The 16,003-nt window shown below is 37.0% G+C and overlaps 5 protein-coding genes across 6 annotated transcripts; 2 read left to right on the forward strand and 3 right to left on the reverse strand.

Moving 5' to 3' along the window:
- The first annotated feature begins 497 nt into the window (after positions 1 to 497).
- LOC104827471 lies at positions 498 to 950 on the forward strand. The gene has a single exon (XM_010560643.1). It carries the CDS (start codon positions 498 to 500, stop codon positions 948 to 950), a length of 453 nt encoding a protein of 150 aa, XP_010558945.1.
- A 2,574-nt stretch (positions 951 to 3,524) lies between these two features.
- LOC104827277 lies at positions 3,525 to 5,142 on the forward strand. The gene is made up of 4 exons (XM_010560426.1): positions 3,525 to 3,777; positions 4,038 to 4,262; positions 4,735 to 4,938; positions 5,092 to 5,142. The coding sequence occupies exons 1-4, from the start codon at positions 3,769 to 3,771 to the stop codon at positions 5,137 to 5,139; spliced, it is 486 nt and encodes a 161-aa protein (XP_010558728.1). The 5' UTR covers positions 3,525 to 3,768; the 3' UTR covers positions 5,140 to 5,142.
- A 958-nt stretch (positions 5,143 to 6,100) lies between these two features.
- Positions 6,101 to 8,566, reverse strand: LOC104827278 (putative U-box domain-containing protein 46). 2 transcript variants are annotated; one of them, XM_010560429.1, is made up of 3 exons: positions 8,104 to 8,566; positions 6,639 to 7,749; positions 6,101 to 6,402 (listed from the first exon to the last, which is right to left on the reverse strand). In XM_010560429.1, the coding sequence occupies exons 1-2, from the start codon at positions 8,419 to 8,421 to the stop codon at positions 6,664 to 6,666; spliced, it is 1,404 nt and encodes a 467-aa protein (XP_010558731.1). In that variant the 5' UTR covers positions 8,422 to 8,566; the 3' UTR covers positions 6,101 to 6,402; positions 6,639 to 6,663. The 2 variants fall into 2 exon arrangements, with proteins under 2 accessions (XP_010558731.1, XP_010558729.1); XM_010560427.1 differs by lacking the exon at positions 6,101 to 6,402 and having other exon boundaries at positions 6,470 to 7,749.
- Positions 8,567 to 10,170: 1,604 nt separating this feature from the next.
- LOC104827279 (40S ribosomal protein S16-1-like) lies at positions 10,171 to 10,784 on the reverse strand. Its single transcript, XM_010560430.2, has one exon. The coding sequence runs from the start codon at positions 10,746 to 10,748 to the stop codon at positions 10,308 to 10,310; it is 441 nt and encodes a 146-aa protein (XP_010558732.1). The 5' UTR covers positions 10,749 to 10,784; the 3' UTR covers positions 10,171 to 10,307.
- Positions 10,785 to 11,596: 812 nt separating this feature from the next.
- Positions 11,597 to 14,652, reverse strand: LOC104827280 (GDSL esterase/lipase LTL1). Its single transcript, XM_010560431.2, has 5 exons — positions 14,293 to 14,652; positions 14,048 to 14,175; positions 13,490 to 13,732; positions 12,756 to 13,008; positions 11,597 to 12,076 (listed from the first exon to the last, which is right to left on the reverse strand). Exons 1-5 carry the CDS (start codon positions 14,528 to 14,530, stop codon positions 11,838 to 11,840), a joined length of 1,101 nt encoding a protein of 366 aa, XP_010558733.1. The 5' UTR covers positions 14,531 to 14,652; the 3' UTR covers positions 11,597 to 11,837.
- Positions 14,653 to 16,003: the final 1,351 nt, after the last annotated feature.

Consider the following 16,003-nt stretch of genomic DNA (forward strand, 5'->3'; position numbering starts at 1 on the left):
AAATATCTTGCTCACCTCGTACGTTGAAATGAATAATGTGAAAATTCATTGCGAATTATAACCTCCATAAATAAATATATCAATTTATCATCAATGATAATATAGCCCTTTTTTTCCCCCTCTTAACGAGGTTATCTCGATTTAACATGGATCTTCCTAATCAATTTATATGCATTTAGAATCTTAAAACATAATATTGCAAAGAAGACATGCAATGTAACTGATCACCTTGCATGCTTTAAATCTAAACGTAAGACAATGCATTTCATGTCCCAAATTTCCCAACCATATGTAATTCATCATCATTGTCTGATTATATATATATATATATGAGATGTTTTAGTGTTTAGATAAGTGGCATTTTCGCAATAACCACGAAAATCCGAGGGCAGAGTCACACGAAATTTCCTATATATACGATTCCAAGAAATCGCACAAAGAGCAAAACAAAACACAACTAGAAAACACCAGAAAATCAAGAAACAAAAAAGAAAAACATGTCGCCGGTCGGAGAAGAAGTTAGGGCTAGGGCACAGGTGTACCGTGGAAACACGCTGTGCCAAGAGAAAACGCGGCTTCTCCTCAAGGAAATGGCTGTGCCTAAAGGGTTGATGCCATTGAAGGACATAGAAGAATTCGGTCACGAGAAGGAGAAAGGTCTCATGTGGCTGAAACAGAAGCAAAGCATAACCCACAAGTTCAAGAAGATCGGGAAGCTTGTGTCTTACGGCACCGAGATCACGGCCGTGGCAGAGAACAGCAAGCTCAAGAACATCACCGGCTGCAAAGGAAAGGAGTTTTTCCTGTGGATGAGTGTCACTGAAATGGCGGTCGATTACCCGACAAAGGGAACGATCACTTTCAAGACTCCGTCCGGCCTGACCAGGACGTTCCCCTCCTCGGTGTTCGAGGACGAGGAGGATGACGATGACGAGAAGGAGAAGGTCTAAGTTGTTTTTTGTTTTCTCGATATCAACAGATATGATTCAAGAATATTTAACTATATATATATAAGAATCAAATGTATGGAAAAAGTTTGTGTTTGTCTTTTACTACTTTCTGTTTTTTTTTTAATTTATCTGCTATACATATATATGTCTGAAGTTCAATATCATTATCCAATCAATATCAAATAAAAGACTGCTTTGTTATATCTTCCATGACCAAGAACATTGTAAAACCCTCTTTCATTCTCTTTTTCGATTACGTGAACGATCGATAATTAACCGATACGAAGCTATACTTGAGAGAAATCTATCTGAGTCACGTACGTTAATTAGAAGTACTTTTGTTCATTGATGCGCTTGAAATCTTACTTTATCTTTTTAAATTTTAGCAAAATGTTACCAATACAATGCAACTACATGGAGATTCACAAATCTCTCCGTAGTTGTCTTTTTTGGAGAAAAAAATCCTTAAAAATACCTAAATTTGTCACGTAAATATTTTAATTTTAAATTTGTTAAATAAATGCCTCAATTTGATCAATTTATACTTAATAGATACCAATTATGACGTCATTAATCGAACAACGTCAATTTGTATCAAATCGATTCTAAATTGGTAGATTTGATACAAATTGATCAAATTAGAGTACCTATTTGGTAATTTGTAAAATGAGGTATTTATGTGACAAATTAAGGTATTTTTACGTAATTATATATATATATATATATATATAATAAATGGTGGTTTCTTATCAATAAAATGTTTTGGTCCCCGTCTCGGAAAATTTCTGAAGCTCCCTTTTTATTGGGCCATACCTTTACGTGGGTTGGTCTGGGCTTCACTCTTAGCAATACAAAATGGGCCACAATATTCGGCCCATGTCTTGCAGTAATTACTTCTTACTCCCCTTATTATCTCAGAATTTGTTGATTGATAAGGAGAAATATGTATTTGTGTGTATCTATATATCTTGTTGATAACGTATATATACACGCGCATACATATATATTTATGCAGATAAACTCTATACTGTCTTTAAAATGCAGAGACAAATCTAAAACATATCTGTTGAAAACATTGAATGTTATGATATATATAAATACATATTCCTATAAACTTATTATAAGAATGAATAAGGCGGCTTAAATTATAAATATATACGGACGGTGAGAGAATTAATATAACTTTTATAAAATAAGCCCAACAGATTGGTGGTTCCAGTATCCAATAATTGGTGATCCACTAGTTAAGAGGTGACAAAGTTATTCTCAAGATTCTGGATTCGATTTCACCGGCGGGATGAAATGTAATTTCTGGATCAAAATGATCTATATACAAAAGTTGATCACGGATCTAAGGTGGATATAGTCGGACCAAAGGTATAAGAACTATCTTGGTTATCCAAAAAAATCTTTTATAAAATAAAATAAAAAATGGGATATTAAAATGAAAAAAATGTATTTGAAACCGACAATTAAATATATGAAAAACCACCGAATCTATGGTCGACATGTGACATGTTTGACTTCCGAACTCAGCAATTTGACCACTAAGGTCCCTTCTTCCCCCGTCAACCTTACGCAATTGCCCTCTCTCTATATATATATTATTTAATTATTTGTATTTTTGTTTATTTATAAATACCACACGTTTGTCTTTCAGAATCTGAAGTAGACCAGTGGATTGTTAGTGGTTTGTATTTGCGGGGCCGTTTCTTTTTTCTTTTTGGGTGAAAGAAATTGTGATATTTTCCTTTTGTTTGATATATATTTTTTTTGGACCGTGACCTCACATAGGAGGCTTTTGTTTGATAATTTTAAAGCCTTGTGTTTCTCCCTCGAATTAGAGTTTAGAAGGTAAAAAATGCGAAAAACAAAGTTAAGAAATAATTTTAAGAGATTTGTAGAGTTTTAAATTTTACATTGGAAAGTACAAGTTAGTCAACGAGCCAGCACGACAGTTTCGAAAAGTCAACTTTTTCGGATATGATCGAACATCACTCCACGAGGTTAGGTACCGACCCCCTACTCTCAAGTTTTGACTTAATTCCCCCATATATATTTGACTTAAAATCTAATATAATATATATATATATATATATATATTTTAAAATATTTAAAACATAATAATGTAATTGATGCGATGGAAACAAACTATGTGTTTGGTGACAAAAATATGAGCATATATTTGTATTTGGTTTGATCCAACTTTTGTAAATCTCTATGACGAATATGTAGATTAATTAGCAATTGATAAAAAAAAATATATCAAGCCATTTATGCCGAAAAAAAAAAAGAAAAAGAAAAAGAAAATTCAGGTCAATCATGGCTTCTAGACCTCAAACGAGAAAACACGATAATGGATCTATAGTGTGTATGTGTGTGTGTGACCCTAATTTTTCAATGCACCGTGTGAAAGGGGCCGATATTGTAATCAATCATCACAACAACATAAATAAATAAATAAAATATTGAATAATTAATTGAGGCAATAAATGAATATTCAAATTTATTTTTGGAGTGGACATAGTTGGACACACCATTAAATGCATTGGGCATTCTTTATTGTAGAGAATCCATAACCTTTAGTTTCCATAATATTCATATACCCACAACTGATAAAACCTATATGTGTGAATTCATCATTCTCCTTTTATTTTTCTCTCTTGGGTCAGTCTGAAACTGAAACTCCCTCTCTCTCTCTACAGGAAACAACCCTCGTTACAAAAGACAGCTACCTTTCTGGCAACCATCTCTCTGTCTCTCGTCCTCTGAGAGAGAGAGAGAGAGAGAGAGAGAGAGAGAGATCATCGTCGCCATCATGGGTCGTGTAAGTAATCCTTCTGCGTTTTTTTCAAGATCTAAGAACTGCCCAAACTCTCTTTTTCCCCACCTGAAATCCCTAATCTTGGTTGCTTGGAAGAGGTTCTTTGAATCTTGGTTACTAGCTTCTTGAGCATCTCTCCGAGTCGGGTCAAAAATTTCCAAACCCGGGCCGGGTTCGGTCGGAGCATTGATATGATTTCAATGCAATCCAATACTATACATGCAATCTATCTAAATTATTTCAATATAAAATACGACTGGCAGGAAGGGGAACGCGGTTACTACAACAACAGGAAGAATGGACAAATCCCTAGGTTTGGAGAGTGGGAAGATGCAAACGAAATGCCCATTACTCAGTACTTCGAGGACGCAAGACAAGCTGGTCTCCTTCGTGAAAACAACACTCGCCTTCACACTTCTTCTTCTTCCTCTGCAGAAACCCTAAAACTCCATTCTCGCTGCTCCCATGCCCGTCCTCTTCCTAAACAGGTATATATATATTGGGTATCAAGTATATATGTTTCTTCACAAACATAATTTAGTTAGAATTTTCACTCGAATATGCTAAATCAATACATTAACGTACCAACTAGTGATACCTTCACTGTGTGTGTGTGTCTGTATATATATATATTTTTTGTATTATCACTATGTTTAGTTTTAATTATTTAGGTACTCGCATTCCCAAGAAAAAAATATAATTTCAATTTACTAGCTTTTACTGTGTTTGACATGTATGCGTGACATGCATACTGTATATATTCAGTACTCGCACACATATATACAGTTTTTATTATATTATAATCTTCAATTTTTACTGTTTACGATGATAGGTATCTTCGTAAGCCCACTCACTGCCACTTTCATAGGCGTGTAAACATAAAAAAAAAAAAAAAAGTAAATAAATATTAATAGAAAATAAATTAAATATAATTTTCCACGACACTTTGCCGTGACGTAGACGGCGTTGGGGGCAGCGAAGGACAAAAGGGGCCCACAACAGAGAGTGCGTGACGTCATCGAGAAGGGAGGAAAACAATACGCATACGTCAGCGAACCAAAGCAGTACCAAAACGTCGTCGGAGAGCGGCCTCCAAGAGCTCCCAAGCCCATAGACGAAGATCTCTACAAGATTCCTCCCGAGTTCCTCCACCCTTCCAAGAAGGTAGCCCATACACATACACATACATAGTGATATTAGGCCCATTTATATACAAGTATAGGTTATATTTTTTCCCATAAGTATAGGATATATTGATTATAAAAAAACAAGTATATGTTATATCTCTTTTGATTATTATGTTATGTTATGTTGCAGAAGAAAATGCCGGGGCTCTTCTCATGCTTGGTTCCCTGTGCATCATGAATTCAGAAGAATACATGCATGGTCATGAATTATCGACGAACAATGTAATTCACTTAATTTCTTGACCTCAATATATATATATATATATATATGCATGTATATTGGTGAAGTAATGTATTATGCTTATAGATAGTTGAAGGCATTTCTAGTTTAAGATCTAAGTGTTGGTGTTCCTTTATCTATAATGAAAGGTTTAGAGAATGCAAAGTTGACGTCTAAGTATATTTTGCACTTTTTCATGTTTTAAATGGTTTAGAAATTAGAATACAAAACTAAAATATATTCCACATTTAACATTATACTATTGTAAGAAAGATATCCACCATTCGATATGAAAACAAAAAATTTATATATAGTTTCACATATAATTTTGGGGATTGAATTAAGTATTTTAAATTTACTAGATAAGCAAAAAAGGCATCCATCTAATGCAGTTATTATACTACTTCGATATATATATATGTATATGAAATGTATAAGGAAATGAGAAAAAAAGTCACTTGTATATTGTCTTTTGTGCCTTTAATTAACGTGAGTAGTACTTCCAAATCAATTTCAGAAACCATTATTACCCCTAAACTCCACTTCCCTTTAAGATTCTCTCGGTGACTCCGAACAATTATAGAAGAAGCAGAAACATCACTAAGTCTAAGTGGGCCAACAGATTTCTAAGAAGTTTTTGACGTTATTATATATGCGAATCTAATTAATGGACTCAACTAATTGTTTATTGACTGAAATTTAAATTAATAACATTAAAAAATGCCACTAATATGTGCAATACACAAAACTCACAAATAACTATATCACCTCAACTTATAGTAACATTAACACCCTTTTTATATATTCGATAGTACGTCATCATGGTATAATTTAACTCACACTGAATTTTCAACAAAAGGCAATGATGGTGGGATTTGCAACGAAGTCAAAAGCCAAACAAGTGATCAGTCTCACAATCTTAGCCCAAGCTCACTTCCATTAGCCACCAATCAACCCCGTTGGTGGTATAATTGTCACAATTCGACTAATTAATCAATTAATCACATGGTTTACCCTTTGTCCATTGGACATGACTTGCCGACAACATTACTGCTCGGTCATAATCATATCACTCGTTTCAAGTTTTAACCATAGTAGCCTTGTCGGAGTTACATTACTACTATGTCCTCCCGAGTTCGAAATATTGCCATTATGCCACTCACTAGCCACTAGTCCTTAGACTCCCTTCGTTGCCCTTGCTTTCATCTAAAATTTACGGTACTGCCACTCACAAGATCAAAAACAAGACGAGAGTTCGTGAGGGGTTTCGTGTAACCCAAGTAAAAGGTGTCAAAACTTCGCGCCAATGGCATCGGCTTTTTTTTTTCAGGAACAAATGTACAGATTCTGTGCAACGTTACAGTTCTATTTTAACTTTCTACAAGTAATTTATCCGACTTTACGTATCGAATATGTGAAACTATATACTATATATATGTACCAAAGATGGAAAATACCAGTTTTTTTTAAGCAGTGTGTGGATCATAAAGCACCGGAGATTCTCTTCAGCTTCTGAAGAAGGGAATTCGCCTTTCTCTTCGCCCTATCGGTTCCTTGCATCGCAAGATACGTCATTGTACGGTTTTGTCTTTCCTCTTCACGGACAGTTTTCAGCCGAGATCTGTCTTGATCACATATGTTGAAGACGATCACGACAGCATTCTCGCTCGTTCTTGGACAGGAACAGCTCGGTTTCCTGATGATGCTGAAGAGATCAGACATGAAACCGAGTCCCACCATCTCTTCCACTGCCTGTTCATGTGTAGAGAGCAATGCGAGTATGGAGAGCGAGGCATCAACAAAGACCCCGTCTTTGACCTTTTCGACGAGTACAGGAACTGCCCGAGCTTGGACGGCCTTCTCTTTGTTCTCGAGAACAGTACATAGGTTGAAAACTGCAGCACCTGCGTCTTTCATGGCTAATGAATCACCTTCCTCGATCAGATCCATAAGCGGCTTGAGGGCGTCTGAGTTTCCGATGATAAGTTTGTTAGAATCGGTGACTGACAGCGAGAAGAAAGTCGCAGCAGCGTTTCTTCGAGTCTCCATTGTCCCGTGGGCCAAAGATTTCGCAAGCAGAGGAATTGCGAAAGGGTTTTCCGTGACTAGGGTTTTATTCTTCTCGGGAATCGAGAGGTTGAATAAGGTCGTGATTAGATCTTCTTGAAGCTCAGGCTTCGAGTTCACAGCACTGACTGAAGAAGAGAGCGGACTGAGCAATTGGGCTATAGAATCAGGACGTTCCCTGAGAAGAAAGAGGCGGAAAGAGGGGGCCCGTTTGGTCAATCGGCGTAGCTCCTTTGCAGCTTCTTTCTGATCAGAAACCGAGGAAGATGATATCTTCTGAAGTAATGTATCAAGATGATCTCTATCCAGCTCGTGGACTGCTCCATCGGTGTCGGAGACTGGATTTGGCAACTCGACATCGTTATGTTGACACCATTTCAAAATCAAATCACGGATAGAATGGTTTGGTGTAAGAACTGTGTGGGAGAGGACTTCTTTGGTCTTGGGACATGTCCGGTCGCATTCAGCCAGCCACTTCTGGATGTATAGTCGTTCATAGGTCTGAAGAAGACAGAGCAAACATCAGAAAGGATGTGTATGCATAATCATTCACAAAGACCCAGAAACATTCATGACTAAGCTGTAGGATTCAAAAAACTAAACCTTGACAGTGTGAACCCTCAAATGTTGCCCAATTTAGTTGCATGTGAATCATAAACCTTTTTTCCCAGCAAAAAAAAAAAACAGAGATGTGACCAAATTCTTCTACAACTACATAAGAACAATACAGTGCAGATACATTTACAAATGTGGATTTTCGTATATAGCATCTATGACGCAGAACATTTCGCAATGAATCGTAAAAGATTCTCAGAAAATGGGGAATTTCACCAAAGGGAAACAAAAGATTCGAACCTGCCCAGACGCAACGATTACAGGGTCTCCCATGATCTTCATCGACAGCGGACACATAAACTCTTTTGGTACATCCGCCGGAGATGACGCCGCCGCCGTCGACACCGACTCCGAAGAACACGAAACTTCAGATTCCGTCTTTAATTCTTGCTTCCTCAGACAACCCAGGATTCTAATAGCCTCATCGATGACTTCCACAACTCTGCCCCCACCGCCGCCGGAATCATCACCTCCTCCTCCGCCGTGGAGAATCGAAGGCAATACCCTCTTCAGTTCCTGCCTCAGGTTGCCGGCGTTCTCCGCCGTCGATTTGGGCATAGCAGCCGACAATTTCTTCGCCGAAACGAGAAAACCAACGCAGCCCAAAGGGAAAATCAAAACCCTAGAGCTCGAAAAACGGGGGAAATTTTGTTTGGAATGGGGAGAGGAGAAGAATCGAAGAACTGTATCAGTTGGCCTGTTGGTTTTCGTTCTTCTTCCGCTTTTCTATTTTTATTATTTTAAATATTTTTCTTCGGGTTTGTCCGTAATTACATACGCTGCCACGTCATCCCACATTTTTTCGCATTTATTTATTTTGGAATGGTTTGGTTATATTGTGACAGATAGTCATGTGAGTTTATACAGAGAAATTTTACTGCCCTCACTTTGATCAATATACGAACAAAAGCCTTATTTTTGCCGTAAATTGTGTTTATCTGTTTTAGTTAAAAAAACTCGATTATCAAAGTTTACGAAAAAATTATGTTTCCAACAACATCATTGATTAATGGAAATAAAATTCGATTCATCTGAGTATGGACCGCCATTTCAACAGTCGGCTAATATATTTATCCAAGTATTTTACATTACATGTCATGCATTCCTTGTATTGATTCTGTTGATTTAATTGATTGTTTGGTTTTTTAACTATACATACGTTATAATCACGTAAAACAACGCTAGGGGTTTTGTTCTATAATAACCACATAAAATCAAAGATTATAATATTAAAACCAAAATTAGATTTCCAAGGGTGGGGGTCAAACAAAGGTGTGTGCCGTTTCACAATTGACAAGAGCACAGCGACATGCCACGTGTCGCAACATGCATTTTTACCCCCTTCCAGATTATATTAATTAATATAAGAAAAATAAACCATATTACTTTAAACACACTGGAAACCCAGATCTTAAAATCTCAATCTTTACAAGGTAATGCATTTCACAATTATATCATTATTTTTAAAATACATAATGCAAAATAAAAATCATTTTAATACCGGAGAAAATAAGTATCCACTAAGCTGAAGATTCTCTGCGGACCAATCAGGAACACCAAACGACCAGATAAGATTTGGACGAAACAAGAACAAGTCAGACAACTGATGATGAGAATCTCCCTCATCAATCATTCTGTAAACTGGAGAGAGAGAGAGAGAGAGTCCTAAACCAGAATTAACCAAGACCGGTTAATCAAAAATTGAATCAAAATCCGGTTCATGGAACGGTTTGGTATACCGGGTTTAGAAACATTTTGCAACAACAGACCCCCCCCTCCAAACAGAATCAGATTCATCAACACAAGGACAAACCCAGACGCAAAGGTACATCAGCTATACATAGATCATGTAACCTCATCATCCATTTTCTATACAAATCCTGTAGATTCTCTGGTTCAATCATCCATCTCTTTGTCCTATGACCTTATGCTCATGTATGTGCGTTGAAACCACTAATCAAAATCAAGCAGTGGCTGGAAAAACAGAATGGGAGGTGCTTCGGATTACTGCAAGGATCTGTTCAGGTTCTTCTGTTGCAAATTCAACTTTTCGGCCATTGAATTTGACTGATATTGACGAATGTTACAATCAACTTTGGTTTGAAGTAAAGACCAAAGACACTGAAAAGGTCGAGCAATGAATCAGATTCATTCTCCACTACCAAGATTTCTCAACCTAAGTTTCCCAAAGAGTACCACAGACCTCAAAAGAATAGATACATAAACAATGCACCAAATCTAGTAAAAGTATTGAATCAATTCAAATGGATACGGACATAAGGATAACATATTGAATCAATTCAAATGGATACGGACATAAGGATCACCATGCATAGATTCGTCGAATTAAAGCATCGATACCAGAGATGACCTTCAGTTTGAAAACTCGGAAGCCAAAGTAAGCCACAACATTACGCTTAGACGAACAGTAAAAACGCAAGACCTCAACGGTAACTCTTCTGGAAACGAGCACGAGCACCACGACCACCGAACTTCTTCGGCTCGCATCTCCTAGGATCAGCCACAAGCAGTGTCCTGTCGTACCTGACGAGAATGTCCTTGATCTCCTTCTTCGACTGCTCATCTACGTACTTCTGGTAGAACGCGACGAGGGCCTTAGCGATGCTCTGACGAATTGCGTAGATCTGGGATGTGTGACCACCTCCCTTGACGCGGATCCTCATGTCGACTCCGGCAAAACGGTGTCTTCCGAGGAGGAGGATAGGCTCGAACACCTTGAACCGGAGGATTTCTGGTTGAATCAGCTCGATCGGACAACCGTTGATCTTTATCAGGCCGGAGCCGCGTTTGCAGTACGTGACAGCGACAGCAGTCTTTTTACGACCGAAGCATTGCACAGATTCCACCGCCTGCTGCGTCGCCATGGCTGCGTAAATGAGAAGAAGGAAAAATAAACCCTAACAAAGTGTGCAGGAAAAGAGGCGTGTGAAAATTTGGGGATCTTATAGTAGGGGCTCACCTAGGGTTTCTCTTCATCAAAACGCGCCGTTTCGTCAATTTTTTTATAATCTGGGCTAAAATGTACTTTGGAAAGTTTAAGGGCCTCAACGAAAGTGATAAAATACCAGAGGACCCATCAGAAATACTTTAATGAAGTTAGAAAAATCTTACACGGATTTAATTTTGAATTGGTGTTAACAAGTGAGTGCATACATACATACATACATACATACATACATACATACATACATACATACATACATACATACATACATACATACATACATACATACATACATACATACATACATAGTATCCATTTACTCTGCTATCTCTCTACAGTACTATAAGGATGAAATAAATTCGCCCATTCTCTTACCGTGACCAGTAAAAATGTGAAAATTTGTTACCTTTGGATACATATAATGTATATAGTGAAGATGAAAGAGCAATTCATGTGCTCTCGATTAAATTCGATGACGACTTTCACGTGATTTCTTTTCCATGCATTGAATTGTGTACTTCGGTACTCTCCGCGAGAGTGAAATGCTTTTTACTGTTTGGTGAATTAATCACATTAATTGTTTTAAAAATCATGTTACACATCTAACTTCGTAACATAGAAATCATCCACGTACTTGACGTTGAAATAATATATAACAGCATTGGAGCATTAGGATTATTTTAATTTTAAATAGGGGATAATATATATATATATATATATATACATGTATATGACAGATTTAGATGTTTAGTTAGTATATGGAGAAAATACTGAAAATAAAAAATCATTTAGAACATATTCCCATGCAACAATGCCATCATGCATGACATGCACATGAACAAGTGAAGAGCAAAAGACACTGAATAAAAACTAACGAAAGCCAAACGGGAAACATTACAAACATCAATGATGGATGCGACACGCAAAGTTCTGAAATGGATAGAAAATCGAACTATTTTTTTTAATAAAAAAACTAATTGATTGAGCAAGGGTAGGGTTTAAATGTTTTTTAGGTTGAGGAAGAAGAATCCAGGAGAAGGGCGGTGCTGAGGTTCATGGGGTGCATGTATTTGGAGGAGCCAGTGAGCATTTGCTGGACGATGATCCGATTGGCCTTCTCGGAGGGATGGAACGGGTCCCAGAATGCGTACAGATCTCTGTTCGGACACAAGTTCGAGAGCGGTGTGCATAGCCCTATTCCATTGTACGGCCCTTGCCCGCAACATGCCACTTTTGATGTCACAAACCCTACATCAATCATATATAGTGCATATATATCATCACCAAATACATTTACATACAATAAGAGAGAAGAAACATCAATCATATACGTGTGTGTATATATATATTGTATCGGACTTGGTTTGATTCGGGTTGACATGGTTTATGATGTTTTCTTTTTTAATATAGAGATAAGAATATACATATATATATATATATATATATATATATATATATTCAGGATTGACGAGCTTGATATAACATAAGGAGAGCTAGGAAGATATCGCTTTTGGAGAATTCACATGCATGGACCGCTTCCCTATTCATGCACATTTAATGCATCCGTACGTATGCAACTCAACACCCACACACATATAAAACACACAATTATTATGCGTGTAGAGACGCGCATTCCTCGTTAAGAGGGTCCAATATGTGTGGTTAGATCCTTCATTATTTTCCATTCAAAAGGGTTTAGGTCTTTCCATTTACTCCAAGATGGTCCTTTTTGGCATTAACTCCTTTTACAACTACTTGCCTTGCCCCCGATACCTTTGGACCATTAATCTACTAATCAAGCCATCACTTTTCATCCCGAACCGGTTAAAAAACCGGATGTGATCATTTTTGTAGCGCGCGCCCAATCAATTTCGGAAATTCGATCATTCATCGTATATAGAACGGGATGAGCAAAGAGAAATCTTACCGAACTGTTGTGGGTTCGTGACGAAATCCAAATGCATCTCGTTGGCATTTGCTGCGATGAAAACGTCGGATCCAATCTCGGAGTTGAGCTGATTGATCATGTCAACCAGCTGAGGGTTGAATAGTGCGGCTGCTCGCATGAGTTCGACTCCGCACTCGCCGTTGCGGCTGTGGAGAGCCAGCTCGGCTGGTACGCACCCCATTGGCCCGGTTCCGGTCACTAGAACACGCCTCGCTCCCAACTCATATACCCTCTGATTAAATAGTACACGCAGAAAAAAAAAAGATTTAATTATTAGGTTAACTCTTTACATGACTGTATATTTTTTTTAATTCGTCTAACGTGAATTGAACCGTTCAAGATCTCATTACCAAATAAATGAGAAAATTAATAACAAATTATAATCTAGCACTATATTAAGAAACTCCTACAATCATGCACGAGGAAAGTATGACAAGTCACGTATATTAAATTGCATGGACCAACCAGCGTATGCAGTACAATAAACACAATAACTCCATGTCCCTTTCTTCTCTCTATTTGTTTTTTAAAATTGTATAAAAGGAACGATAACATTGATCATGCATGGAGCAACATTACACTGTAATAGTCTGTATACGTCCACCTCTTAATTAAAACACCATTCCCTATAATGAAACACAACCCATTCGACGTAACATGTATATGGAACAGCATGAAATTTCAAAGTATGATAATGGAGTGTGTGTATATACCGTGAGAATCTTCCTGTATTCGGAGACGATATAAACGACGTAGTCGGGGAGAGCGTATTGACGGGAGCGGGCAGAGTAAGGGACCAAGTAGTAGTTGTTGACGAAATCGTTGCCGCCGAGAGTCATGAGGACGAGAGCTTCGTTCACGAGCTTTTGTGTTTGAGCCGGCCCGATCATTGCACTCACTCTCCTTTGGTACTGCTCGAAGTACTCCAACTGTTTCCCTATTCTTATTATGTTCACCTGCAACAACCGCCGTATATAGATTACAAAGAAAGAACATGAAAAGACAACAAAACACCCCTAGTGTCCGGACATGACCGTGTGTACTGTTTAGTGATTGCATAGAGGATAATGTCGTCGTTTTACGAGCTTGACGGGTTGATGATAATGTTAAAACAGAAGTTATAATCTAGGGCAAAAGCAGATCCGGAAGATTCAAAAGACAGAAACATCCTCCTCTGTGGTACACGTACGTCCTTTCCATACGGACGTCGTCGTAGGGTAAAATCGTCATTTCGGGGTATTTTCATGAGAAGGCAAGTTGTGATTGCTTACAAATTGGACTCCGGTGTCGTTGAGGATTCCGATGCCGGCGGAGGCGAAGTTAGCTCCGACGAGAAGCCTTTCTCCGGTCAGCCCCGGGCTGAGGTACGGCAATGTCGATGGCATACCCAGTTGCTCACCTGTTATATATATATCACAATTTAATATCGTAAATTATGTGTAAGTACGTTGTAATCATACCGAATTAAGAAAATTCCTTTTTCGGGGTTAGAAAAAAAAAACAAAAGTTAGCTTACTGATAATGTCGGGAATGTTGAGGCCATTAGAGAAACGTCCGGTGGCTCTGTGGTTCGGAAGATCGATACCGTAAGGGTAATTGTCGGCACGAGCCGTGGTGGCGAGGTAATTGTTGTTTCCGTTGTCGACCAGAGAGTCGCCGAAGACGAAGAAAGCCCTACATTTGACTTGCGGTGCAAGAAAAGTAACAATCACGAGTGATGAAACCAACAAGAACCCTAGTTGAAAACTTCCCATGATGTTAAAAAAATTAGTGCGGTTTAATTTTTAGGGTTTAAGGGTTGGAGGTTTTGAGATGACCAATAATGGAGGGGACAGAGAGAGAAGAAGTGTGATGGAGATGGATTGGTGAATAATGTGTGCATGGAGGGTGTCATATATATATATACACATGGACAAGCGTTTACACACGCGCGCGTATATATGTATATGTGTATAATATATTAGATATGCATGTATAAATGAATGTGCGTATATACGTATTTTTTATGGTTTATTTAACAGTGTATTGGCATGCCAACTTGACAAAGATTATATACACTCCATATATGGATTGGTCTTCTCCGTAGTTTGAGTGTGTTAAATGTGACCAAGTTGTGCTACTCTACTTCTGGTTATTTTATTTTATTTTTAAAAACTTTATTATATATAAATCTAAATCGAGATTCTATATACATATATCGAACACTACTGTTCGAGGTTTTAGAACTAATACTCAAAATTATCCCATTATACATATGTGTGTATATATGTAAGTGTACGTATTTGTTCGAAGATAATGAACCTTCGGTTATTCCTCGTTAAATGAATTATATTATGATACGTAATTAGTTCTAAAACAAATTAATTTACAAATATATTACAATTAATTTAGAAAAACGACAGCTTCCCGATCTGTTTTGTCTGTTCAACCATGCGAGTTCTCCTTCCATAACCACTAAAGGAGTCCACGTCGGTCCGAACAACATATATTCCGTACAAAATAATTTTTTACTTTTATTTTTTTACGTCTAATGTTGTATATTATAATGTTCTTTTATTTTCTTTGGTCTAAAATCATTTAAAAAAGAATTGCCAGAATTTACCTTGGAAATGAAATAAACAAAAGGAGAGTGCTCTTCTCATTTCGCAATTATTATTTATAGAGCGAATTTAATGTCACATTTAATTTGTGGGTTTCCAATTAAAATTTCTAATAATTGAATATAGACTATGGTTAGTAGACCGGAGGTAGTTCATATTTACCATTTTCTGTAATCTTTATTGCTGGAATTACAAGTTACACATGTTTTTAGTTACAACTTATACTTTTAGTACTACATATATAATTAACTATATACATGTAAATAAATGAAAATGATAAACATGTTCAAGAAGAGAGGATTTACTCTACTCTCCGGATAATGAATTCTAATATTTTTAAATATATATGCTCATCGATAATGTTCAGTTTTTTTTAATTTATTTTAATCTAATTACTAACGTTTAATAAATATACTCTAGAAATTCGAGCTTGGACTTCTGTATATATTATTATTATTATTATTGAAATCGATATAAAATATCGGTATTAATTATTGTATGGTTGTACCACCTTATAATGATATGTAAGACATTATTTCAAAATTTATTTTCCTTTGTTATTGTTGTGATTTGTGTAATTTTTTTTCTACCACATAATAATAAATGGAGTGAGCTGTAAGTGAAATT

Source organism: Tarenaya hassleriana, unplaced genomic scaffold, assembly GCF_000463585.1.
Source record: "Tarenaya hassleriana unplaced genomic scaffold, ASM46358v1 Cleome5, whole genome shotgun sequence".
In the NCBI taxonomy this organism is placed as follows: Eukaryota; Viridiplantae; Streptophyta; class Magnoliopsida; order Brassicales; family Cleomaceae; genus Tarenaya; species Tarenaya hassleriana.